Raw genomic sequence first — 26,098 nt, 5'->3', positions numbered from 1 at the left:
CCAGGGTCCCCCCACATGCTTTGGCAGTACCTCAAACTCTTCGATGCTGTAAGGAAATGGCTTCCCTCACTGATATTGTCAAAGCCGTGCTAGACCTACCCTGACTGGCCTCCATCTTTTCTGCTAGGGTTCAGGGAGCTGACTAAACCTTCAGAGTACAGGAGTGGGGAAGATGGGGAAACATGGGGCATGCTGCCATGGAGGAGAGATGAGGAGTGTGCCTCTGCCCTATGCAGACTCAAAGAAAGGCCACTCCCAGGTCTCAGGCTCAGAAGAATGGAATAGTCCCCATCTTTGGGGTCAGATGTTCCAAGGACAGGCACCTAGGGAAGCTGGTCAGCCCAGATTCCCTTCTCTAGTGATGCACAGGCTTTCTGAGCTCTTGAAAGTTGTCCAATGCGAGGAATCCTTGGGGTTCAAGAGACTGGGGGCGCAGGAGCCTAGAGACCATTAAACAAGCTAGGAGGCTGGCTCTGCCACCCAGATGCTCCCAAGATTGCTTGGAATGGGAACCAAGATCACTCACTTTGGAAATCCCAGGTTCAAGGAGAAGGACCCAGACAAGGAAAGGGTACAGCTGGAGTGAGAGCCTGGGGCAGGTTAACTCCCAATCTCTAGATCCCAACCACTAGAGGGCTGTCCTGGGACTGTCTGCACTGTGGGTTCTGGCTGCCGACTTGGCCCTGCTTAGGAGGGCACAGAGGCCTTAAGAAGCATAGAGGTGTGTGGGTTTTGTTTTGTTTTGTCCTGTACCCTCAGCCCTGCACCCTCAGGACACTCACAGCGACCCAGCCTCTCAGCCGGGATCCCGATGCGCATGCAGTTCGCAGCATCCGGGCTCTCGGGCATGGGCAGGGCTTCGCACTTGGGCAGCTGGAGCCGCATGAGGATGAGCGGGTTGGAGCGGGCAATGGTGTACTCCTGACGGCACAGGTCATTCTCCAGCACCTCGCACTCATCCCGGCACAGCTCCCGCGGCTTGGGCACCCGGGAGCGCGCGTCGCACAGAGGGAAGACAAAGTGGCAGAAGGATGGGATGGCAAACTGCGAACACTGGTCTGACAGGTGTGTGGAGGTGCCAATCATGGTGAAGGCAGCTGCGGAAAAGAGACTCTTGTGAGCGAGTGGTAGCCTGCCTGGTGTCTGCGCAGCCCCGCCCCTGCCCAACACACCCCGCCTTCAATCAGTCTCCCACCTGGTCTCTGATCCGTCCCACCCCAGACAACAAATCCTCAAGCCCCTACCCTTGGTTCTTGATCCTCTCCACCCTCTCAACTGCACCCCCTATCCAAGATAGCTCCCACCCAGTCCCCTCCTCTAGATTCCCGGACATCTGCTAGACTTCTGCCTGGACTCCAATCATCAAACTCCAATCCCTTTCTCTGAGCCCCAAGCCCTGACCTGGGTGCCCATCTTAAAACACTGTCCCACACCCCCGTTATCCTATTCCAGACACACACCTTCTGACAAACTCAGGTGTTCACCCTGTGCCTGAACAGAATCACCACTCTAAACACCCTCCACCTCTGTGCTTGGCCCTAACCCCAACCTTAGCACCTTCAGCGACCTGCTCGACCACCCTGAACCCCAACCCCACCTCTCACTCCTAGGGCTAGTCCCCTAAGTCCTGGACACCCTGTCCTTCACCTCATTCCAGCCCTGGAACCTTACTCCACCTAACACCCAGCTTCAGAATTTATCTCCTAAAGATATAGTATGGGTGTGGGTTCTGCACAGCATGGGTTACACAGCTCCTGGGGTTGGAAGGCTCCAGAACAGTATAGGAAGAGGCAGGGCTCTAAGCGAGGTACACCAGGCTACCCCAAAGGTCCAGGCAGAACCCACAGACAGTAAAAGGGACGTGCGCGGAGAGTGGGAAAGTCAGAGGTGGTATTAGATATCCAGAAAAATGGGGGGACTGAAGCAATCAGGTCCCTCTGCCTACACACCCTGTAGAGAGTGTGCTCCGGGAGGAAACTCGGAGACAGAGGCCCTGGGGTGCTCAGCCCTCTAGTCCACCTTTGTGTGTACTATCAGACATGACCAGCAGGTGGTGCTGCCGTCACTCCTTTATTCCCAGGATACAGGCTCTGACCCCAACTGCAGCTGGTGAGTCTTGGTACCAGCCGATTCTCATTTACTGTATGAAAGTGACAGTTGGTCCCTCAATCCTGTGACAGTCCCTCAATCCTTTGTGGACCTGTTTCTTTATCTGTAAGGTGATTAGTTGAGACCACACACAGGAAACAAACTTCTCACAGTACCTAAAAGATGGGTGGGATGTGAGTGGCCCCAGGGATTGGCTGGCCTGGGGCTGGGAATCACAGGTTCCACCCTTCTATGGGCGCCAGAAGTCAAGGACAGTGTGTCCAGGAGTTGGTTTAACTGAGGAACAAACTCCCCTGGACAGACTTGGCAGTGAAGGGGACTGCTGCCAGAAAAGTTAGTCTCAATGCCCGGCAAGTAAAGGCTAAGAAAGGCAAAGCTGCATTTCCTCCAGGGAGCCAGCTCATGACGTCACAGCTGTATTTGCAGGACTCCGCCTCCAAATGTGTCATTTAAAGGCTGTTTCCTGAAAATCAGCTCTAGGCAGGGAGGGCACTTCCACAGCCCGTCCACCTTTGCCCAGTCTGACTGTCACCCACTGGCTGATCTCCACACAGGATACTGCCATGCTAATGTGGTGTGCTGAGTAGTTTTATGTCAACTTGACACAAGCTGAAGTCATCTGAGGGGAGGGACCCTCAATTAAGAAAATGCTTCCATAAGATCAGGCTGTAGGCAAGCCTGTAGGGCATTTTTTAAATTAGTGATCAATGGGGGAGGGCCCAGCCTATTGTGAGCTGTGCTACCCCCCTAGGCTGGTGGTCCTGGGTTCTATAAGAAAGCAGCCTGAGCAAGTCATGGGAACCAAGCCAGTAAGCAGCACCCCTGCAGGGCCTCTGCATCAGCTCCTGCCTCCAGGTTCCTACCCTATGTGAGTTCCTGTCCTCACTGCTTTTGATGATGAACAGTGATATGAAACTGAGATCCTTTCTTCCACAAGTTGCTTTTGGTGTTTCATCACAGCAACAGTAACCCTAACTAAGACATGTGGTCTGCACAGTTGTGTCCTCAGAAGTCAGCCAAGCCAGAGTGACGTCACAGGTCTGTGTTTCAGGCTGGGGGGTAGTGCCAGTGTCAGAGAGATTGCCCAGAACAAGTCAGGCCCTTCAGATCATCAGAACAGCAAAAAGATCTGCCTCTCCCTGCAAAAGCCACAGACCTAAAGACCCTTTATTCTATACCATCCTCCTCTGCTGTCCAGAAAGGATTAGGGTTCACAGTTCCGCCTAGCCTCAGTCTCTTTCTGCCTCAGCCTCCCAAGGGCTCAAAGGGCAGGCCTACACCTTCAATGGCTCACTTCACACCTTTCTTTAGGAACAGCTGTGAAGTCAAGATGCTTGGTTACCCCACTTCTCTGGGCCTCCCTGATCCTTTCAGCAAAGAGGAAGAAATAACTAAGGTCTCTCTTGTGCCTAGGCTCAGTGTTTGCCAATTAGGAGAATGTCAAATTCATTCAGGAGTCAGTCTCTGGGTGGCATTCTGAAGACTTACTCAAGGATGACAGGGCATATGGCTTGTCCCACAGGTCATAACTACAACCTTATCTTAAATGAACTGGAGCTGTGGAGACAAATCCAAGCGTGCAGATTTATAAAGGTGAGTGCTGCTCCCCATAACCCACAAGCTCTGTAGAAAAGATCAGGAGAGGTTCTGGTTGGGGATGCTCCCAGATTTTAAAACATGTGTGTGTGTGTGTGTGTGTGTGTGTGTGTGTGCAGTGAGATCTCTGGCGAGGAAACCCAAGACTCAACACAAAATTCACTTGTTTCACATCAAGCCTCATACACATGGTCTGAAGGTGATTTCATATCACATTTTCAATAAATTTGTGCATGAAAGAACTTGGGCATGCTGACCCAGCAGAGCCAGTGTGAAACAAGCTTTTCTGTGGCCTCAGGTCGGTTCTAGAGCTAATGATTCAGAGCCTGCTGGAGTCTACATTTGCAGATCAGATTGGCTCTGCCTATGTTAAGTCATAGCATGAAGCACATCTGTCACCAAACCCCAAGGCTTCACTCTTGCTTGAGATGACATTAAAACATGTTTCTGGTAAGAGTACCAACACTGTTCAGAGAGTCTTCTCACCTACGTGGCTTGCACAGGTCGGGCAGGTTCTGCTGTGACCATGAACTCAGCCCTCTGTCTGAGGAAGAGCTAAACTCACAAGGGCATGTCAACAGTGGTGCGTTTCTACCTTATACGTCATTCCACCCTACACTATTGCCAGCACAGGGCTCAGCCGCCCGTCTCTTGGCGCCAGACCTCATCACTGATTCTAATATAAAACCTGGTCAATACCTTCACAGAAAGCATTCAACTAAAGAGAGGAGCTGGGCACCTTGGCTCCACCCCCATAGCTCTGCCTGTCCTTCAAAGTCTGGAGAGGAAGGCATCCTGGTTGGACTCCCTCAAGAGACCCAAGGTGGGATGTAGAGGCCTCACAGACAGTCAGACAGCGAAGTTCCAAAGAGACTGGGAAGAACAGCTTTGCTTCCCGTCTCACCTACTCCACCAGACAGATCCAGAACCAGGTCTCCGAAACCCTGGCTTTGTTCTCTGAAAGCTAAGGACCGAGGCCTCAGTCACTGTATCATCTCCTTTTCCCATCACTGTCTTGTTTCCCAAGCAGCTGGTGCCAGACTGTGTACCTGTGGACCAGGCATGGCACATGGATGATGCAAGAGTCCAGGAAATACAGAGCAACACTCAAGCAGATTGAGTGTGACCATGACGTTGGTGCCCCTGACACTCCTGGCCTGGTCAGGTTGTGCATGTGTGTGTATTTCAAATAATCTGCCTTTGTTAACTGTGGTTTACATGTGGCCTGTCCCCTAGGGCTCTTGTGCTTGCTTTCCAGTCTGGTGGTACTGAGAGTTAGGGGTAACTGTGGGGACATGGCATAGTAGTTGATTGCTAAGTGGCGGTCCTAGAATAGATTGAAGCACTTTACATGGGGCATGCTCTGTTCTCACAAGGTTGTTGGGAAAGAACAGGTCTGCCCCGTCACCCCATGGTGCACTCTTCCAGCTTTCTGTCTTCTCAAGTGATTTCTCCTTTTCATATGGGCTCCCACCATTATGGCTCCCACTGTGATGTGGTGAAGCCAGGGAGGCCTCAACAGGCTGGTGCTATGTAGCTTGGGATCCCAGTCTCGAAGCTATGAGCCAAAGAATCATTTCTTTATGCAGTGTTTAGCTTTGAGTATCTCATTACTATAAGGGAAAAGAGACTAATATGCTAACTTAAACACACAAACTGGGAATATTTTAGGCTAGCAAGTACAAACGCTTCTAAGAAAGACCTTGTATTTCCTACGGCAAGAGACGTTAGAGGGCCTTGCTGTCTGTGCCACTAACCGACAAAACACCAGCGTGGTGGCCCTCTGTGCACACAGGTGCCTGCAGAGGTGTTTGCCGTGTCCTGAGGGAACTGTGTGCTCCCTACCTGTGATTCGGTTTTCAATCTCGCCCTGCATCTGGAGAGAGTCCACATAAATAGTCCGGTTCCCGATGAAGCGGGCACAGGCGATCCCTCGGTAAGGCTGGCAGAAGCCATCTTCCTGATAGTCATCCCTGGAAAGCCAAAGAAAGCTCTGTAAGTGACAGCAGAGGACCAACAGGCCATGAAGCATTTTTAATTCAGTATTTTACAAGCTGACAATGTTTGCTTTGTTCTGATTTGTTTGTCTGTTTATTTCTGTGACAGGGCTTTCTGTTTAGTCCAGGTTAATTCTGCACACACTCTGTGGTTATTTGTCTGTTTACTTCTGTGACAGGGCTTTCTGTTTAGTCCAGGTTAATTCTGCATGCACTCTGTGGGCTCGGCTGTCTGTGAACTCTCAGGGATTGTCCTGCCTCGGTCTCCCAAGTGCTGGAATGACATTGCCACACTTGGCAGCCCAGCAACCTTTTTCTTGGTTCAAAAATTCCATCAGCATGGAAAAGGGCACACAATGGCTTTGTTTGTAATTACTCAACTTTGGAAGCACAGATAAACAGTGTGGCACTTCCACACAACAGGACACAAGCCAGGGAAAGGAAGCCTGTCAGCAGGGTAATGAGCCCACCCGAAAAGCTCTGCACTGTGCAAGGTTCCAGCTCTGCAATGTTCTGGAAAAGGCCAAGTACAGAGCCAGGAATCAGATCCCAGGCTGCTGGGTGCTGTGGGGGAAGAGGATGGATTTGAGTTCCTCAGAAGAGTCTGAGGACTGGAAACGTCTATAAATGATGACATCATTCTGGGTACATCAGCCTAAACCCACAGAAGGGGAAACTCAGAAATGAACCCTAATGCACACGGCCCCGTTCAGCTCATGATGGTCTGTCGGTATGGGTTCCAGCAGTGGTTATGTAGTAAGAGGAGACCAAGAGGGAACTCCAACTTCTAGCCAAGTTTGCTATAAACCTAACACAGCTGTTTAAAACCTCATCAGTCACTTTTTAGAAACCTGGACTCCTTAAGTAAATGTGAAGCATGCAAAGACTTATTTATGAGATAGGATCTCACTGTGTAGCTCTGGCTGGCTTGGAATTCGCTATGTACATCAGGCTGGCCCATGGGAAAACTTCTTAAGGATGAGATGATGTGTATACTAGGTGTTCATCTATAGATCCCTAGCACAAGGACATTATACACCCAACACATTTCTCACTCTTGAGCTGCATTGGAGACTTGTGGCACTCCCTGCACAGTGCTGTTTGGAAACAAGGATTTTATGAAGGACAATAATGCATGAGGTGTGTTCCAGAACTGAATGCTGGAGATAGACTTTGAGAAGAACAGAGGCAGACCATGTGGGTGCTCTGTGCCTTTTCTATAGCAACAGAGGGCATTTCAAAGGTCTGTCCCTGAAAGACTGGCAAGGTTGTCTATATACATGACACTCCCAGGTGTGGCCTGGTGCCCATTGTGTGGATAATACGGATGATGCTGAGACACACACATAAGGGGCTGGAGAGGGCTCAGGGTGATAGTCAGTCCTCCCTTCTCCACAGCCTGGCCTTTCTAGAACTCTCGGCTGAGGTAGATCATTGAATCTACTCTGAGAAAAGAGATAAAGAAATAATAGGATAAATGGGTAGATCATTGAATGTACTCTAAAAAGAAAAAGGGAAAGATATAAAAATGACAAAAGGTAGATTATTGAATCTATTATGAAAAGAAAAAAGAGAGAATATGGATATGATAAGATAAAAAGGGAGATTATTGAATCTACTTTTAAAAAGGAACTACTTGTTTTAAATAGAATAAGTAATGAAATTTTTGTCTGAGTTTATCAGATGTTACTGGACTGGACATTGTTATATATTAATGGAGTTTTTCGTCTGAATCTGTCAAATGTTAATGGGCTAGACATTGTAAATGTAATTCTTGACTGTATATATTGTATATACTTATTGGATATAGTTTTTCTTGTATTAGTTATAAGCTTTTTAAAATTTTAGACAAAAAGGGGAAATGTGGTGATATTGTGTTCCCCAAAATATTGTGCACCCTAATAAACTTATCTGGGGTCAGAGAACAGAACAGCCACTAGATATAGAGGCCAGAAAATGGTGGCACACACACCTTTAATTCTAGCATTCTAGAGGTAGAGATCCGCCTGGATCACAGCCACACTGGAAACAGCCAGGTGTGGTAACAGGAGCCTTTAATCCCAGGAAGTAATGGCAGAAAGCAGAAAGGTATATAAGGCGTGAAAACCAGGAACTAACCTGGTTAAGCTTTTAGGCTTTTGAGTAGCAGTTCAGCTGAGATTCATTCTGAATAAGGACTCAGAAGCTTCCAGTCTGAGGAAACTGGATCAGCTGAGGAATTGGCAAGGTGAGGTGGCTGTGGCTTGTTCTGCTTCTCTGATCTTTCAGTGTTCACCCCAATACCTGGCTCCAGGTTTGTTTTATTAATAAGACCTTTTAAGATTCATGCAACACTCGGCTGTGATAAAATATCGACAACAGCAACCCGAGTTAGGAAGGGTTCATTCTCGCTCATGGTTTGAGGGACAGTCCATCACACAGTGAGGAAGTGATGGCGGCAGGAATGTGAGACAACCGATCACATTGTGTCTGCAGTCAGGACAACCGATCACATTGTGTCTACAGTCAGGACAACCGATCACATTGTGTCTACAGTCAGGACAACCGATCACATTGTGTCTACAGTCAGGACAACCGATCACATTGTGTCTACAGTCAGGACAACCGATCACATTGTGTCTACAGTCAGGACAACCGATCACATTGTGTCTGTAGTCAGGACAACCGATCACATTGTGTCTGCAGTCAGGACAACCGATCACATTGTGTCTGCAGTCAGGACAACCGATCACATTGTGTCTACAGTCAGGACAACCGATCACATTGTGTCTACAGTCAGGACAACCGATCACATTGTGTCTACAGTCAGGACAACCGATCACATTGTGTCTGCAGTCAGGACAACTGATCACATTGTGTCTGCAGTCAGGACAACTGCAGTCAGGACAACTGATCACATTGTGTCTGCAGTCAGGACAACTGATCACATTGTGTCTGCAGTCAGGACAACCGATCACATTGTGTCTACAGTCAGGACAACCGATCACATTGTGTCTGCAGTCAGGACAACTGATCACATTGTGTCTACAGTCAGGACAACCGATCACATTGTGTCTGCAGTCAGGACAACTGCAGTCAGGACAACTGATCACATTGTGTCTGCAGTCAGGACAACTGATCACATTGTGTCTGCAGTCAGGACAACCGATCACATTGTGTCTACAGTCAGGACAACCGATCACATTGTGTCTGCAGTCAGGACAACCGATCACATTGTGTCTACAGTCAGGACAACCGATCACATTGTGTCTACAGTCAGGACAACCGATCACATTGTGTCTGTAGTCAGGACAACCGATCACATTGTGTCTGTAGTCAGGACAACCGATCACATTGTGTCTGCAGTCAGGACAACTGATCACACAAGGTATGTTTCCATGGTGATTCTAAATCCCTTCAATGTGCCATCCTGTGACAATGAAAACTAGGCAACTCTAGTGGGCGGCAGCAGAGCTGTCAGGGCTACTGCACCAGGGGGCACAGCAGAGAAGCAGGGGCTTCTTGAACAAGCCTCTGACGTGATCCCAGGCCTGTACATCAGGAGCATGAATGAAAACATGTTCCCACCCCACAGAAGATCCTCAGAGGTGTGCAAAGGCCATCAGAGCCCCTGCTCTATCTGACACTGCCAGGCTCAGACCAGAGCCTAGCCACACTGGAAGCCTGAAAAGAAACAGCTACTGAGGGAAGCTACAGCCAGGGAGGAAGACAGACAGACAGGCTAGAACTACAGGGTAAAGAGATGTGACCAGTAGGAATTAGAGGACTAGGAGAAACTGAAGCAGGGCCGTGCAATCAGGAAGCAAGCCCCACAGCCTCCCTGTCAAGACAGGCTTCCAGGGGGAACATCCTAAGAAGCAGAAAGTCACAGAAGGGTCAAGGAACTATCTAGATTAGAGACTGCATCAGCATGGTGAGCGTCTGTGGAGGGGGAGCTCACCCACCGTTAAAGGGATTGGAATATGTAATACCCAGACAATAGCTTATAGCTATTGTCATATAAAACCTTCACTTGGGGCAGCACAAACTTAAGTATTAAGACACAATTCTTACTCACTACAAGACTTAAGGATTTTATTCACTACAGATAATTACCTTTCTTTCTGTGTGTGCATGTACTCCTGTGTGTGAATGTGGGCGTATCTTCGTCCTCCACCTTGTTTGGGACTGCCCTCCCTACCGTAATACTCCAAGCTAGCTGACCCAGGAGCTTCAGAGATTCTCCTATCCCCTCCTTCCGTCTCATAAGAGCAATGGAGCACAGATGCACACACCATGTCTGATTTTTACATGGGTTCTGGGGATTTGAACTCAGGATCTCACACTTGCACAGCAAGCATTTTTATTAATAGACACAACTCCCCCAGCCCCCCAAGTTACATTTCATATTATAACAAGGTGACTTTGAGTTAAAAATTAAGTCCAGGTTCCCTCCTTCAAGCTCTACTTGAGGTTGAGTTGAACTTCTGAGGACTGCTGCTCTAGGCTTTAGTGTCAAATGCTAAATTGGTCTTTTGCTGAGAATATCCCTTATAATAAATCAGTCTAACTTCTTCCAAAGTTATCTCTAGTCACTGGCTTATCAGTGGCAATTTAAATTGTTTTTATCCTGTTATTTTCCTGTAATTCGGATACAGTTGGAATTAGACTTAAGAATGCTCTCCTGAAATAGCAGTAGGAGAACTGGGGGAGAGGCCAGGGGCTCTGCTTAGACACACTGACGTACGCCTGTGAGCCAGGCACAGGGAGAGGGACACTCATTATTCAACTGAGGTCCCAGGTCTGCAGAGCACCAAGTCTGTTGGACTTGGTAATGCAGATTCTGGGGCCACAAGCATGCAGCTGGAGAACAGCGTGGCAGTCTTGGACATGCTTGGTGTCCAAGTAAGTCAGAAAATAGGAGGGCTTAGGACATGGCTCCAAGGAAGGTGACTTCCAAAGTACCAAGAACTAGCTCACTTTTTACCACTCAAAGGCACAAGGCGCTTTCTTGAAACAGTATGACACAGACACCCGTGCACCCTGAGTTTGGCTGAAGCAGTACAACACACATGCCCATGCACCCCAAGGTTGATGGAAGACAACAGGACGAGGGTGGGGCTCTAGTGCTGAGACTCCAGGGAGCACTGCACCTGGCCATGCCGCCCACTCCTAACTGTTTGTAGTAGGGGGTGTATGGGCTGATTATAGTCAACACGAACCACCGCTAAGTTAAAACAGGAGAAACAAAGCCAAGCCCACGGATGAAATGTCAGGCATGCATGATCCCCTGGGCGTCATCTCAACGGCTACCTGAGCGAGCCTAGCAGAAAGGGAGGCGCCACCCTTTCTTAAGCTTTTGTTTTCTACCCAACCTCCTTACCACCAACTGCAGGCAGAGAGAAGGATGATAGTAAATCCCTTAACCACCCAGGACAGCCACCTGCCTCACACTGCACAGCAGCAGAAGGCGCAGGCTGCCAGCACCAACATGCACTCTGAGGGCAGAAGGCAGGAGGGAGCGTGGGACAGCCAGTCACATTGCTGTGTAAGGGCCAACAGCAGCTCCCCTGATGTCACATTACATGAGGATGCACTCAGCCTCCTCTGCCAGTCACTGTCTCAGCTTGCTATCCACACCTACAGGACAGACCAACTGACCAAGGGCAGCCAGGAAGGCTATGACTGCGAAGGACACAGACCCACAAAGTCGCCACTTAGCAGGAAAGACTGGCCACTCCTGGAGCACGCAGAGAACCAAGGGGTTATTTAGTGTATTAAGTTCACCATCTTGCTTTTGAGTCTTCATTTTGCGGAACTTCCAGAGAAATCACTATGAAGGTTAGTCTGAGATAGTCAAAATCAATAGGAAAAACAAAGTCATGGCCACAGAAAGGCCCATCACCTCAGTCTACAGGGATGTGATCAAAGACAGTTCTCTGTCCACTTATGGCAGCCACCAGAGACTGGAGTTGAACAGCTTGAGGGAATGATGATCGTAGTATGAAAGATTTCAACTGGGCATGACAATAAGCCTAGCCCAAGCAACCTATTTAAAATATGGTGAGTATAGTTGAGAACAATTTATAATTAAGAATTGCTAACAGACAGATTTTACCTGTTCTCAGCACAAAAAATAAAGATAATTATATGAGATAATGCATATGCTAATTAGCCTGATTGGGTCGTTCTACACATAAATATATCAAGACGTCATGCTGTATTCTGTAAACATACGTAAGCTTTGGTGCTGGGGCCTTACCTGGGGTGTTCTGCATTCTGGCACTTCTACTGTCAAGCTGCACTCCAAGACAATACACACAAATTTCAATGCTTATTCTACTTATTCATTACTTTGTGTGTTGTATCTGGACTCGAACCTAAGGCCTGGGAATGCTAGGCAAGGGCTCTGGTTGTTTCTTATTTTGTTTTTTAAGTACAGAGTTCGTGAAGTTGCCCAGGCTAGCCCTAACTCTCCTCCTGCCTCAGCTTCCCACATGACAGGGTTTACAAACCTACAACAAGAGGCGTGGCTGTACAAGTTTTCATTTGGCGATTTAGAAATGAATTAATTACACTCAAATCCAGCAGGGTCAGGTTAATCCAGCACCAAGTTAAGAGACTATCCCACCCTAATATTCTAAATCTGTGACATCTTCCCACAACAGGAAATCTGTTCTGCTTCAGAATGTTAACATGTGACAGCTACAGTCACCTTTGTATCTGAAACTGTGACTATAAGGGCATAGGCCTCTGTTACTGGTTGTAAACACTATGCACTCTAAACACTGTAGGTGTCCACACTGAAGTGTTTCAGGATAGGTGTGAAGCTGTCTGCAACACTCAGTGAAATAAGTAAGAAATCAGATGGATGGATGGGTGGGTGGGTGGATGGATGGATGGATGGATGGATGGATGGGTGGGTGGGTGGGTGGATGGATGGATGGATGGATGGATGGATGGATGGGTGGATAGGTGGATGGATGGATGGATGGATGGATGGATGGATGATGGATGGGTGAGTGGGTGGATGGGTGGATGGATGGATGGTGGTAGGAAGACACAATGAAACCAGAGGAGTGAATTGTAAGTGCTTAGTTGCGGCTGGTAGTGCCTGGATGCTCACTCTAAAACTCCTCCCAACATTTCGTGTTTGAAATATTTCATAATAAAACATCAGGAGGGGATACTTTAGAACACAACAGAAGTGGTTCTGGGAGGAAAATTCACTCCTCACCCACTAGCCTGGGAATTCATTATTAACGCAATCTAAACAGTATCAGAGTAGCTCAAGGAAACTGGGACGTTCTGTAAAAAGACACGAAAAGCCCAGGAATTCTTCATAAAAAGGGAAATTTTTATTTCCACCTAGAGGTTGGCTAAATGGCTCAGTGAGTACAGGCACTTGCCTCCAAGCCTGACTGAGTTCTCATATCTAGAACCCACATGATGGAAGAGAACTAACTCCTCCAAGTTGTCCTGTGACCTAACATGTTCATCATCCCATGGGTCCCAAGGCCATGTGGAAATGGGAACCAGTGAACAAGTTCTGCTCTTGTTCAGAAATCTGAAAGGGTCTTGTCAGAAAGGACGATTTCCACTCACACATAGACAACAGAAGGAGTAACTCTCCAGGCAGAGAAAAACCTAGAGAGCACAGTGCAGAGGCATCCCTCAGCGGCTGGGCTGTGAAGGAATGGTGTTTCACTGGAAACGAGAGGCCCAAATCCAAGGCCACAATCCATCCAGAGCTCCCTAAGGACCCATGAGCCTCAGGCTCCTCCTTAGGGGAGATTTGAGAACCTGCTGCAGAGGATGCCCTGGGGCTCAGTGCGCACATCTATAAACTGCAGGTGCAGGTGCCAGGATGCAGTCCAGGGACACAGATCAGTGGCTGAGCCTGTGTAAGACCCTGGGTTCAATCTTTAACACCAGAAAAAAAAATATGAACTGCAGATTGGTGGTGCTGGATTGCAAAATGAGAATGACTTCCATGTCCACAGATTCCCCGGTGAGAATCTGGCAGGCAGGCTTAGGTATCCCATTTCTTTGCCCTGTGCAATTATGGTAGCTGAAAGCAATTAACATCTGTTTTTATGATACTGTAAGTTTCCCAACTCCAATTAAATGCCTGTTCATCTGAGTTCTGAGTCAGCTTTCAGTAAATTCAGTAGTATAGACACGGCATTTAGGGTTCAAAACCTGCATTCTCCTAAGAGAAACACTCAGGATGGCAGGCAAGTGACTGGAGACAGATACTTACTGAAAGTTGTGGTTTGGGCTGTGTGTTGGACCTAAAAGGTGAAACAAAAAGACAAGTTACTAATATGGTCAGTGATAAACATGGGCAGTCCAGCAGCTTCTCTGTGGCCAGCTGTCCTCAGGCTCTGACTCTCCTCCCACTCATGAGAACATGCCAGTGACATCAGACACTCCAGAAAGAGAACTTCCTGTATAGAAGCATGGGTGGGCGGTTTTCCTGTCGCTGCTCGCTCCTCATCTAAACTTTATCCACGAAATCTGTTCTACTCATTAGAGCTGCCTCTAACACAAGCCCAGATGACAGGCCCAAGGCGTGCATTGCCGAGGACCTTCCCTTACTGGGTCAGAGCGGGATAATTTACTTCTGCCATTTAATCCTATTGTCCCATGTGACATAGAGACTCAGCACTGCACCCTGTTCCTGCCCAGTGGGGCCAGCTCTGCCCATGAAGGATGGGTGCACACTTGGGATAGAACCACAGAAAGAGAGCAGCAAGTGAGCCCTGGCCTGTGCGGTGGAGCCATAGACGGGTCCTAGGCTCTGGCTCCTTCTCTCTATGGCATGGCCACCATCATCCTGCGACCTGGCCTCCAGCAGTGTGGCACTACCACACTCATCCCTGCTCGCCTTGTATGTCTGGGATGCTCCTCTGTGGCCCAGGGTCTACTGATTGCTCCATATGTGACTACTTTCCTTTATTAGCTGTAAACAGGCTAAGGAGTTCTTGTGCTCTGTGGGAGAGGCTCTGGGGTGGTTTTCTGGATTTTAGCTGGCCTGTGCATGCTCAGCTACAATACCAAACACGTCCCCTGCTCTGCACTGTGAACGCTGTGTGTTAGCATCATACCTCTGCTGTCCCCACTCACCGAGCCGCACATACAGAACTCCAGTTGCAGTGATGGTCTTCAGCCCGTTGGTTGCCACACACTGGTAGTAGCCTGTGTCTGTTGTGTCCAGGTCTTGGATCCGCAGCCGAGAGCCGTATTCTGTCTTCCGGATGATGACTCTCCGTGGCTCTTGCACAACCGGGGCATCATTCTTCAGCCACCGCACATTAGGGGGTGGGTTCCCTGCCACCTTGCAATGCAGGATTGCCGTCTGGCCCTGGACAATGGTGATGTTGTTGACGGGCTCCAGAAAATTCAGAAAGTAACCTGCAGGGGATGGGGTGACAGGGCAAACACGGTAAGGTCAGGGGGAGGGCCTGGGCTCCTGTACGCTCACCGTGAGGGAAGGTGTCCCTTTCCATTTGCATACAGCACATCCTAGAACACTGCTGGGAACACTAAGTCTATGAACTCGAGTCATGGCGTCTGGAGACGCACGGTCTGGTTTGAGAGTCACTGGTCACACTTTGCCAGCCTACCAGACATGGTTTGGGCTTCTGAGTTTTGCTTGAGGCTGTTTTTCTGACAGGTCTCACTCTATAGCTCGAGCTGGCCTGGAACTCATTATGTACCTCAAGCTGACCTCTCACTCATAGCAATCCTCCTGCCTCAGCCTCCCAGATGCTGGCTAGAATGCAAGTTTGAGTCACCATGCATGGCAGGTGGTTCTGTTTTAGAAGACCTGATTGAATACATATGGCTGAGCCAGTCCTGTTAGAGTCCTGGCCACAGCCCTGGGACTTAGGCCTGGACAAAGCCTCTCCGATACACACCTTTGTTATGGAGGGCACACTGTAGCCCTTCTATACTGTCTGAGGCCCGATTGGTTTTTTCTATTATTATTATTATTATTATTATTATTATTATTATTATTATTATTATTTTGAGACAGGGTCTCACATAGCCCAGGCAGGGCCTGAACCTTCTGTCTCACACTCCAGAGCAGTGGGATTATAGCCGCAGGCTGTCACGCCTGGCTTGGGACCCTTTTCAGCATGAAACTCACTAACAAAACCCACAACACCAACTAGGCCCACATGTGGCTCTTCAGAAGGTGTTCACTGGCTGCCTTCCATCTGTAAAAGGAGCTCTATCATGCCCCTCCGCCTCCAAACTGCTCATTGTTACATCACAGCACACATGTTAAGTCATGATGAGTCATGCACATGTTGACATCCAGAGTGACAGTTGCTACTTCGGGGACATTTTCTCTTAGATTAATTCTGAGTCACCTTATTCAGTTCCTTGTAAATACCAGGGCTCTTATGGAGCAGGCCTGCAGTGTGGGTATGTGTCAGGGCTGAGTTCTGGACGGCACTGAAGCGGTACAGTCCAGGTTCTACTTGAGACCTCATCTGCTCACAAGAGAGTTATAATTTTCTTCACATAGATCTTCCTGTTTTCCTTTTCAGGTAGATCACTAGCCACTCTGCAATTTTCCTTAGTGATGCACATCATTTTTATTCTTTTTGTATTTTGGCCACATGGTTAAAGAAAGGTTTGTATGGAAACTACACGACAGCAATCTTCTGCGAAATGCCCTCATTTCTTAGAATCATCTTAACAAACGTCTAAAACATCATGGCATGAAACAACACAAGCCTGTTACTGCACACAAAGGGAGGGTGGAAAGACAAAAGTCAGGGTGTTGGCGGGGCTGATCCTGTCCTGATCCTGTCCTGAGGGTCTGAGTGAACCTGGTGGCCTTTGCTCCTCACCAGGGACCACCCTTACTCACTCCTTGGCTCCAGGCTCCATCCCTAATTTGTCTGCACACTCCTACTCTGGACTCTGGTCCTTCTGCCTCCCTTTTGTGAGGGCTTCTGGGTTACCCTGGGACCACCTGTAAATCTAGGGTGATGTTCCCATGTACAGTCCTTAATCACACCTACAAAGGCATTGTGCTGTGCAAGGAGATATAGTCACAGCATACAGAAAGCAGGGCACAGTGAACTCTGAGGGTGCCACTGAATTCACTTTTCTCTCGGGACTTTAGTGTGCTGGCCTATCGGTCACAATAGCTCTGAGCTGTTGTCTTGGATGTTTACCCAGCCACCAGCTTCACTAGCCAGCCACACAGCCTTTTGTTGTGAATTTCCACCTCTCTCCTGCCTTTTGACACTTGCTCTGTCCGTAAATTCGGGTAGATTAAAAGCCAATAAAAGCTGAAATACTGCAGCACACAGAAATCAAGGCCAGACATATCTCCACAAACAACATAAAAAATTGATGGCTACCTTTCGCCATACTTGACCTAGAACATTTAAGATATCTGGGATACAATGGAAAGCCCCTCCCTGGTCCCTTATTTCTCCCTCCAGGGAGTGACTATCCATCATTCCAGTCTGCATTATTGTAGAGTTTCAGGAACTTTCTCCTGACAGGCCACCTTCTCTAGTTGCCTGCTTTCACTCAAACTGGTTTATGTCGGTACCGTTCTTTAATTACTGTGTAATAGTCCACTATATAAACAAATCACAGCTTTGTTACGCATTTCCCAGTGGAGGGGTAGTGAGCTATTTCCACATTTGGGCTTTGAAGGGTTTACTGACCATCTGTGTGCACATCTGGTCCTGCATGCATTCAAACGTACCTCAAAAGTACCTGCTGGATGTGGAGGTACAATCCTGGGAGATTTCGCTTGTCCCATCTCTGCAGATGAGCACCCTATGAACATCCGAGGTAAGGTACCCCCATCATGACTTCGACAGCACTTGGTCTTAGGGGACTTTGAAGTGTTTGTCATTCTGCTGCATGTGACGAAGTGTCACACTACTGTGTGCAGCTAGTGTTTTTAGAAGTCACTGTAAGCACCGACCTTCCAGAATGTTTCTTGGACACTGGGTGTCTTTGGGGGAATGATCTGTTCATCTTTCTTATGTTCTTTTTTTCCTAACTTCTACAGTTAATTCCTTCCCTATTGGCAACTGAGGTGTAAAACATGAAATCTCCCTTCAAGCTCTTTAGCCACACAATAAATCACCTTAATCTTCCTATAGTTGGTCAGACCCAAGTGGCTTGTAACTCACTTTAAGATTCTTTTACCTATGAGTTATTAAAGGTGTGCTTTTTTTACATTTGTTAATTTATTTGAGTGTATGTGTACATGTGCACACACACCACCACACGCATGTGGACATCAGAATAAAATGGAGTCAATTCTTTCCTCTTCCAGTCATGTGGGTTCCAGGGACCAAATTAATGACTTCTGGCTTGGCCATCTTACCAGCCCTAAGGTTTTGCAGGGGTTTTGTTTGTTAGTTTGTTTGTTTTTAAGAAAAACAAGTTTTAGAGACCAGTAAGATGGCTCAGGGGATAAAGGTGCTACCCACCAATCCTGATGACCTGAGTTTAATGCCAAGAACACACACACACACACACACACACACACACACACACACACCAAACAATAAGTAAATAAGTAAATAAATAAATAAGTCAGAAAATAAGTAAGTAAATAAATAATAAAATAATTTAATTTATGAAATTTTAAAAACAAGCTGGTGAATGGATCCAAGCACTGGCTGCTCTTCTAGAGGACCCAAGTTCAATTCCCAGCACCAACATGGAGTGTAATACTAGTTCCAGAGCATCCAATGCCCACTTCTGATTTCCATGCCCATCAGGCACACACATGGCACACAGACAGACATGAAGGCAAAACATCCACAAACATTAAAGGGGAAGCATGGGGGGGACAAAAAAAATCCCAAAGACAACATACATTTTTCTTTTAAAAACATCTTTTACATGCTGATTCTTGGAGGTCAACAAGATTCACTCTACAGCCCAACCTAGATTTGGTTCTTGTAGACAGTCCACATGTGTTAGGTAGTAATGAGTTCTCTCTGGCTATCATGTAAGTTTGTACATGCCCTTTAAATCTAGCTTGCCTGCTGAGTGGCAGTGGCGCACCTTTAATCCCAACACTTGGGAGGCAGAGCCAGGCGGATCTGTGTGAGTTCCCAGAGTGGTCTACAGAGCGAGATCCAGGACAGGCATCAAAACTACAGAGAGAAACCCTGTCTCAAAAAACAAAACAATATCTAGCTTGCCTGCTTGCTGTTGGCAATTTTTCTATGAGTTTCAGTTGTTTCAATGATTTTCTGTCAAATAGCTATCCGCATTTCTCTTGACTTCATTTAACCACTAGAAACCTTGTGACTGGGGCATCAAACCTCAAGTTTACTGTATCATTTGATCCTTAGGTCACTGTGGAATGCATTTGTCTAGAACAACACTTTATGATTCATAAAGGCACCTCACGGTACTTCTGGTTAAAACAGTCTACTTTCATCTGCTTAATAGTTTACCATTTTATGATGATATACTGTCTATGAACCTTATAAATTGTATATAATTTTACACGTGAGCTTACTAATGTTTTACTATATGAATTTTAATTTAGTTTTAATGTTTTCATTTTGCCTGTTAATTTTTGTTTACTTTAAAATCAATCTTTAAAAACTCTCCATTTCTCTTCTTAATTAGTTTGACAGTTACAGTTTATTAATTAGTTTAACTAATTTTAATCAGCATCATGCCCCATCTGACAATGCTTCCCAAACACAAGAACCTTTAAACGCTGAAATACAAAACCTCTCTCCCTCTCTAGTAGGCCTTGCTCACATGAGAGAAGCTTTTGAAGTCACTTCTCAGTTCTTACACTCTGGATTTAGTTGCTCAGTTGCGATCCTGAGTGTTGGCTTCTGCTGTTGGGGTTCCTTGACATTGGCCAAGTTGTTATAAACTTTCCTCGCTATCACATCTTAGCTCCTTCCTTCCTCTTAGATGTGGCTGAACGACCCCAGAATCACATCTGTGCCTTGGATGATGGACTGAGGTTGTAAATACTCTTATTCTTAGTGTAAAAATACCTGTCACTTTCACCTTGAGAGGTAGTTTAGCTGGGTATAGAACTCTAGCTCAGCAGTGATGTTGTCTTCTGTCTTGTCTGGGAACTGTTGAAAATTCTGCCAGTCCCCATTGTTTGCATGCAATCTGAACCTAATTATTAGTGCTGTTTCCCTTTCTGCCATCCTAAGCATCTGCTGTCATAGCCACACAATTACTTCTGTGTTAGCCTCTTCAGATCTTAGTTCACCTCCTTAATTCTGAAAACTCATGCATTTATCAGTGCAGTAAACTTATCTCATAAGATCCTACCTTTATTCCATCCCCTCCATTTCTCATTTGGGATAGTCAGTGTATGTACTGATGCTCCTCCTATGGCTTTCTGAGTTTGTTTCTAGACTGTCTAAACTGCTCTGTGGCCCATCTATCTGGTTTCTCAACTCATAGGTGCTACTTCTCACTTCTAGAAGGTATGTGTGGTTCCCTTTTGAATCCACAACTTGTTCGTCTGCATGGTGCATCTTTCCTTTAAAAAAAGTCCCTTGGCTGCACTGTGTACTGACCAGCCACTCACCTTGTGCCTCTGAGTGTGCTTTGTAATTTTTCAATGTAGGGTGGTTTTTCTTTGGAAATAGCTTAAGGATGAGGTTCCTCAATAAGATCATGCCATTTCTTTATTTTAACTCTCTGGCTTTGGATTTCCCACAACATCCTGGCCATGGGACTCTGATTCCCAGTGGTACCAGCTCAAGTTTTGCTTGGGCACCTTCTTGGGAGTTCCTCAGCCTGAGCTGGGCTCTCCTAGGCTGCCTGGCTGGGAGTGCCACAGGACAGGAGCTCTTAGCTTTTTGTGAGAGGCTTGCACACAATGCCTCAGTGTTGTGGACCCTGTGGTTCATTTCCTGGCTTGATATTAAGACTTCACACTCTTGATGAAGTGGAAGCGGTGTAACTGTCTCCCTAGCTGGAAGAAGATTTCTCAGGCCTGATGTGGAAATTCCTCTAGTTTATTAGAAGTTCACTTGATTTTTATCCTGACCCGTCACTTCTCCTTGAAAGTAAACTTATGATATCCAGACCTGAAAAATTACTGCGCTTATTCTCAGTCAGGAACTTCCAATCCTGTGTACTCTCTGCCATGACATCTACCTTCTGGGGCAATTCCACCCCACAGCTTTGGCTTTGACATGCCTAACTACTCTTTGGCCACAGCACCCATGTCTTACTGGTGGCTCTCTTCTGAAGCCCCTAGGCAGGTCAAGTCTGCAGCATGGCCACAGGGCTACCCACCCCATTCTTCACCATGTGGCCAAACATGTGGCAGCGTCAGAATCTAATTTCCTGTCACAGGTCACTTAAACCAAAGGGCCCAGGAAAGTCAGGTTGATCTCCAAGGCTGCAAATGTAGAGAGCTGCTTAGAGCTGGCGGCTTGCTTTTAATCCTTTCTCTTTCTGGCTCCTGGGCATCACTCCATCTTGCTTGTACATTTGCCAAAGCATTTACATCGTTTCCTAATATTTTACCAAGCTCGTGTGTCACTGACCCGAGAGAGCTGCCAAGTTAGCTTGCCCCCCCACCCCCCATCATCAATTCTCCTGAGGCCAGAAGTGGAGCTGGAGAGCAAGCTCCCCGGAGATTGTGCACGATATCCCTTCCCCTCGGGGTTGACTTTGCTGCCAGCCAGCTAACCTTTCAGCTTCATTTCTCTGACAGGCAAACTACGAGGCTTGCACAGATCATTTTCTAAGCTTTCCATCAGCTCACAGAAATCCCCCAAACCTCTCTGGACGGCTAATCAGGTTATAATGAGCCAGGCAGCAGTGACTGAGAATCTCACTGAAGTGGGCCCGCCTGGCACCGTGCACAGTTAGGAATGGAAACCCCTACTTCCATTCACCCAGATGAGTTCCCCTTCTGCACCAAGGCAGCCTAAACTGGCCTGCCAGCTCTGTGCAGGGGCTGAGCCCAAGCATTAACAGACCCCAGGGGCTAAAGGAGAATCCCATCACCAGGCAGCCGCTCCCTTCTGCCCAATCGCACACAGATCAATGATTAATGATTTTTATAACCCAACCAACTGCCCCGAGAGTCACCAATGTTGTCAGATGACTTAGGAGCCCGAGGATTGGCTTCCTGACCAGGACAACCTGGTGTAGGAAGGAAATAAAGAAAGCCTTCTCTGCTTGGGGTCACAAGGTCATGGGGTTTCAATTGGTGGGAAACAAAACAGACAATTTCCTGGAGGGGCAAGTGAAAAGGAGACCCAGAGGGTTGCAGGAGGGGTGTAAAGCTGCCAGCCTGGAGGAAAATATTTACAGGTCAATAAACCAGCCAGAGGCCAAGGCAGGGGCCTGGGTTCAGGCTTCCCTGACTGAGCCATCCAGGGTCAGCACAGACTCACTAACGGGAAACAGCGGAGAAAGTAAGAAGTGGAAGGAGAGTGTGGGGGCCGGGGGAGAGCTCAGCCGGAAGGAGGGTGTGGGGGCCGGGGAGAGCTCAGCCGGTGGGGTGCTTGAGGAAAGCATGAGGCAGAGCTCACCCGCCAAACCCAAACACCGCGTGTGGTGCCATGTGCTTGTAGTCCCAGCACTGGGGAGGCGGAGACTGGGTGATTCCAGGGGCTCACTGGCCAGCCAGCCAGACCGGTGAGATCCAGGTGAAAGTGAGAGAGACTGTCCAAAAACCACGGTAAGTGGTGTCTGAGGAACAAACACTGAGGTTTTCTTCTGGGCTCTACATGCACACACATACATGTGAATGTATAACCCCCCTGGGCTTTGCATGCACAAATGTGCATATATAACCCCCTCAAGTGCACCTGCACACACATGAATGGGTAAACATGTAAACACACACACACACACACACACACACACACACACACACACACACACAGGGGCGGGGGGAAACGAACCTGAGAGATAGACAAACACAAGACTATTTGAACCTTTAGACAGTGATCTGTATCTATCAATAGTGTTTTACTGTTGTTATTTATTCATTCATGTTGTGTGGGGTGGGGGTGAGTCTCTAGCCCAGGCTGATGGTGAATCATTTATGTAGCTTAGAATGACCTTGAGTTTCTGCTCTTCTTGCCTCTACCTCCCAAGTGCTGGGATTGCAGGCATGGACCTTCCTATCCAATCTATGCAATTCTGGAGGTTGAACTCAGGACTCAGAGCATGCTGGGAAATGTTCTTCATCTAAACTATAGCCTGAGCCTACTCCCCAAATCTTACATAGAGCTCTGACCCCAGGTAACGATGGGTGTGGTCTTATCAGGCCTGGGGTCACTGTGGATGCCCTCAACTTAAGACAGGTAGCGTGGGCTCCGAAGTCATGACCAGGGACCTGCTAAGCAGGGTTGAAGCTGGACACAAACACAGAGCAAAGGAGTCAGAAACTGGAACACTGCTGCCCCAAGATGAGACGTGCCAAGGGACACCAAGGGTCACCTGCAACTCCCGAAGCTCAGAGAGACAAGGCACAGAGTCACCCCGGAGCCTGAGAACTGTGAGAGAACGCAGCTGGGCTGTGAGGAGCTGTGTCTCAAGGTGTGGGGCTTTGTGACAAGACTTTGACCTCTGTTCCGCTCCCCATCTTTGGTCCCTCAGGGCAGGGCCTGACGATCTGAAGATGAGGAAGAAGGAAATGGAGGGGAGGTGGCACTACAAACACAGTTGACACCCACCTCCTCACTGAGGGATGGGAGCACACGCACAGGGACAGACAGACACGGACAGCCTCTTGCAGCATGGTGAGGAGCCCAATGGAGGAGGAAGAAGCACTGTGGTCTGTCTCCTGAGGTAACATCAGGAAAGACCGAGACTGTGGTGACCCCCCCCCCCCAACAGAAGTTCCATTATTCTGGAGACAGTTCTGTCCACCAGACAAGAACTTTCCTCAATGTTTCTCATTAAGAGTCACCTGCTGGTGGGCACAGCCAAGGTCCAAGACACATTCATACAGATGGACAGGTACCTCTTAACCATTGGCATGTTGGCCGGGCCTTCTGGGGACTGTCACACTTTAAGGGGACAGCTAGCCCATGACAGTGTCGGAGACTAACAATCAGGGTGCAAATTCTGTAGAGTAACCTGGATCTTGGCAGGTACTGGGGAGATGCTCAGTTGATAAGTACCTGCTAGAAAAGCATGAGCACCCAAGTTCTAGTCCCAGAACCCACATACAAAGCCAGACACAGCAGCACACAGCTGTAATCCCTGCTCTGGAGAAGTGACAACAGACAACCTCTGGGACTATCTGACCAGCCAGCTAGCCACGCTGCCTATCTCCAGGACCTATGGGACACTGCTCAAAATCAAGGTGGAAAGCCACAGAGAAACTGAGGTTGACCTCCAGCCTCCATGCGCAACTGCACACAAAAGTGCACACACAGCTGGACCATACATAGCACACTTACACACAGAAAGAACCTGGAGCCTGGGCAGTCTCGGCAACCAGTCAGGGGTAGTTCTGTAGGTGTGGTTCCCAGATCCTGTCACAGAGCTGAACGTGGAGTCCATGTTCTCAGTGGTCACACAGGCTGCCCCTGCTTGTAGTCAGAATCTTATTTTCTTTTTCACCTGATTGGAATTGGGGGCCCATGCTCTATGCAAAATCTAGCAAACAATAATGTTCACAGACCTGCACAAATCCTACAAGGTCCAGAAGCACCCAGAAACAGACTCAATGCATTGCACGTGGATCCACAGGACCTACAAGAACCAGGAAAGCCACAGCCAACAGATGGCAATGAGCATCATCTCCACGGCAAGCCAGTGTCTCAAGTTCTCTTGCTAAAGACATTTTGGTCCATCCCTGGCCTGGTCTGTTGCAGCAGTGGGGCAGCCCACCAAGCAGGGGGTGGATGGAGAGAGGACTTTCCTGCCTGCTATTTAGAATTCACCTGCTGTCCTTAAAACCACAGGGTGAAGAAACTGAGTCAGAAACTCCCCTAGCCTCAGCATGAAGGCAAACAACTCTGCTAATATGAGCCAGAAACAGGAGGGCAACCCCTCCAGCCCAGCCCTATGTTCCCACAAACACCCCAAAGAACTGACGAATGGCGCATGAGCTGTGGGGTGCACGTTTATAGCATAGTCTTGCTACAGAGCATAGGTAGTTCCCAGGCTAAACAGAGGCTTTTGTAAGCAATGGCAAAACAAACAAACAAACCACAAACAAACAAAAACACTGAACATATCTGTGCATGCAGGGGCCACGTCTCACATAACTGGGAATATACAATCCAGACGAAACATCCATTCCTAGTTAACCTGGGGCTGTCACTGGAGTCGTCAAGCTGGTTCAGTCCTGACAATGGCAGCACCTGCTATGTGGAACCTCAGAGCCAGCTTCTCATCTGCAAATCACAGCGACCTCAAGTCACGCTGTCATCTGCACTGGCTCTGTGCTGTGCTTCCCCCATATCTTCCTTGTCTTTCTAAGACCCTCACCCTGTACTGACTACCAACTGCAATTTTCTTTAGCATCTTCAGAAAATGGGCTCAGGACACTCCCCCAGGCACAAAGCCATGGACACTAAGTCCTTTATTTATTTTTGCATATGTAAGTGTGTGTGGTGTGGGTGTGTGTTCACATGTGTGTGTGTGCGGTGTGTAGGGACACCCGAGGTTGACCATCTGAGTTTCATCAGAAGGACACTGTGCTGGAAGGAAATGATAGATTCCTGCAAGTTATCCCAACTTCCACAACTGTGGCATGCCACACATGATCCCTCACTCCAAGAAAACAAATGTAATTTCAAAAATTAAAAACAAGTATAGGTACAAAAACCAGTATAGGTACATAAACAGCCAAAATGCAAAGAATAAGAGACAGCACTTAAAACTAACAGGACTGCAATATCCACCCTGCACATATATATCCTTGCCTACCAAGTCATCACTGAAGAGGCGGAATGGATGCCACAGCCAGAGGTTAGAGAGAGGGTACAATGAAATACAGTCTTCTGGACAAAATGTGGCCATCACATTCATGACCATAAAGGCTCTAGTTACCTGCTCAAGACCCGTTCTAGATCAAGCCAGGCAAAATTCCAGGCCAGATGAGGCAGATGACCCCCGGGCTCCACCCTTGACTAGGGAGCTACTGGCAGTTGACAGTTTCTGGGGGAGAATCACTCTGTGTTGAAGACGTGGCCACTGGTTGGAGTCACATACTCTAGTGATGGTCCTACATCCATGTTCATATGGTTGGCACTAACTGGACTTAGAGGGTTATTTTAAAAAATGACATTATGTTAGGAGAGGATGACCTGGGGGAAGTTGGAGGAGAAAAGGGGACTGTATATAATCGTATTTCACTGTATACATGTATGAAATTTTCAATAAAGAAATAATTAGGAATACAGAAGAAAACCAGTGTTCATAACCCCGAGAACCATAAA

The 26,098-nt window shown here is 47.7% G+C and overlaps 1 protein-coding gene across 1 annotated transcript in view; it reads right to left on the bottom strand.

Annotated features, from left to right (window-relative positions):
- Ror2 (receptor tyrosine kinase like orphan receptor 2) overlaps positions 1-26,098 on the bottom strand; it is a 191,346-nt gene that overhangs the window by 7,782 nt on the left and 157,466 nt on the right. The window contains exons 3-6 of the mRNA XM_059262936.1: positions 14,811-15,098; positions 13,945-13,975; positions 5,551-5,678; positions 783-1,097 (exon numbers count right to left, since the gene is read on the bottom strand). Of these exons, the coding sequence (XP_059118919.1) occupies positions 783-1,097; positions 5,551-5,678; positions 13,945-13,975; positions 14,811-15,098 (762 nt within the window). The remainder of the gene's footprint in view (positions 1-782; positions 1,098-5,550; positions 5,679-13,944; positions 13,976-14,810; positions 15,099-26,098) is intronic.

This window comes from Peromyscus eremicus, chromosome 5 (assembly GCF_949786415.1).
Source record: "Peromyscus eremicus chromosome 5, PerEre_H2_v1, whole genome shotgun sequence".
In the NCBI taxonomy this organism is placed as follows: domain Eukaryota; kingdom Metazoa; phylum Chordata; class Mammalia; order Rodentia; family Cricetidae; genus Peromyscus; species Peromyscus eremicus.
This window is presented reverse-complemented; position numbering and strand designations above follow the sequence as displayed.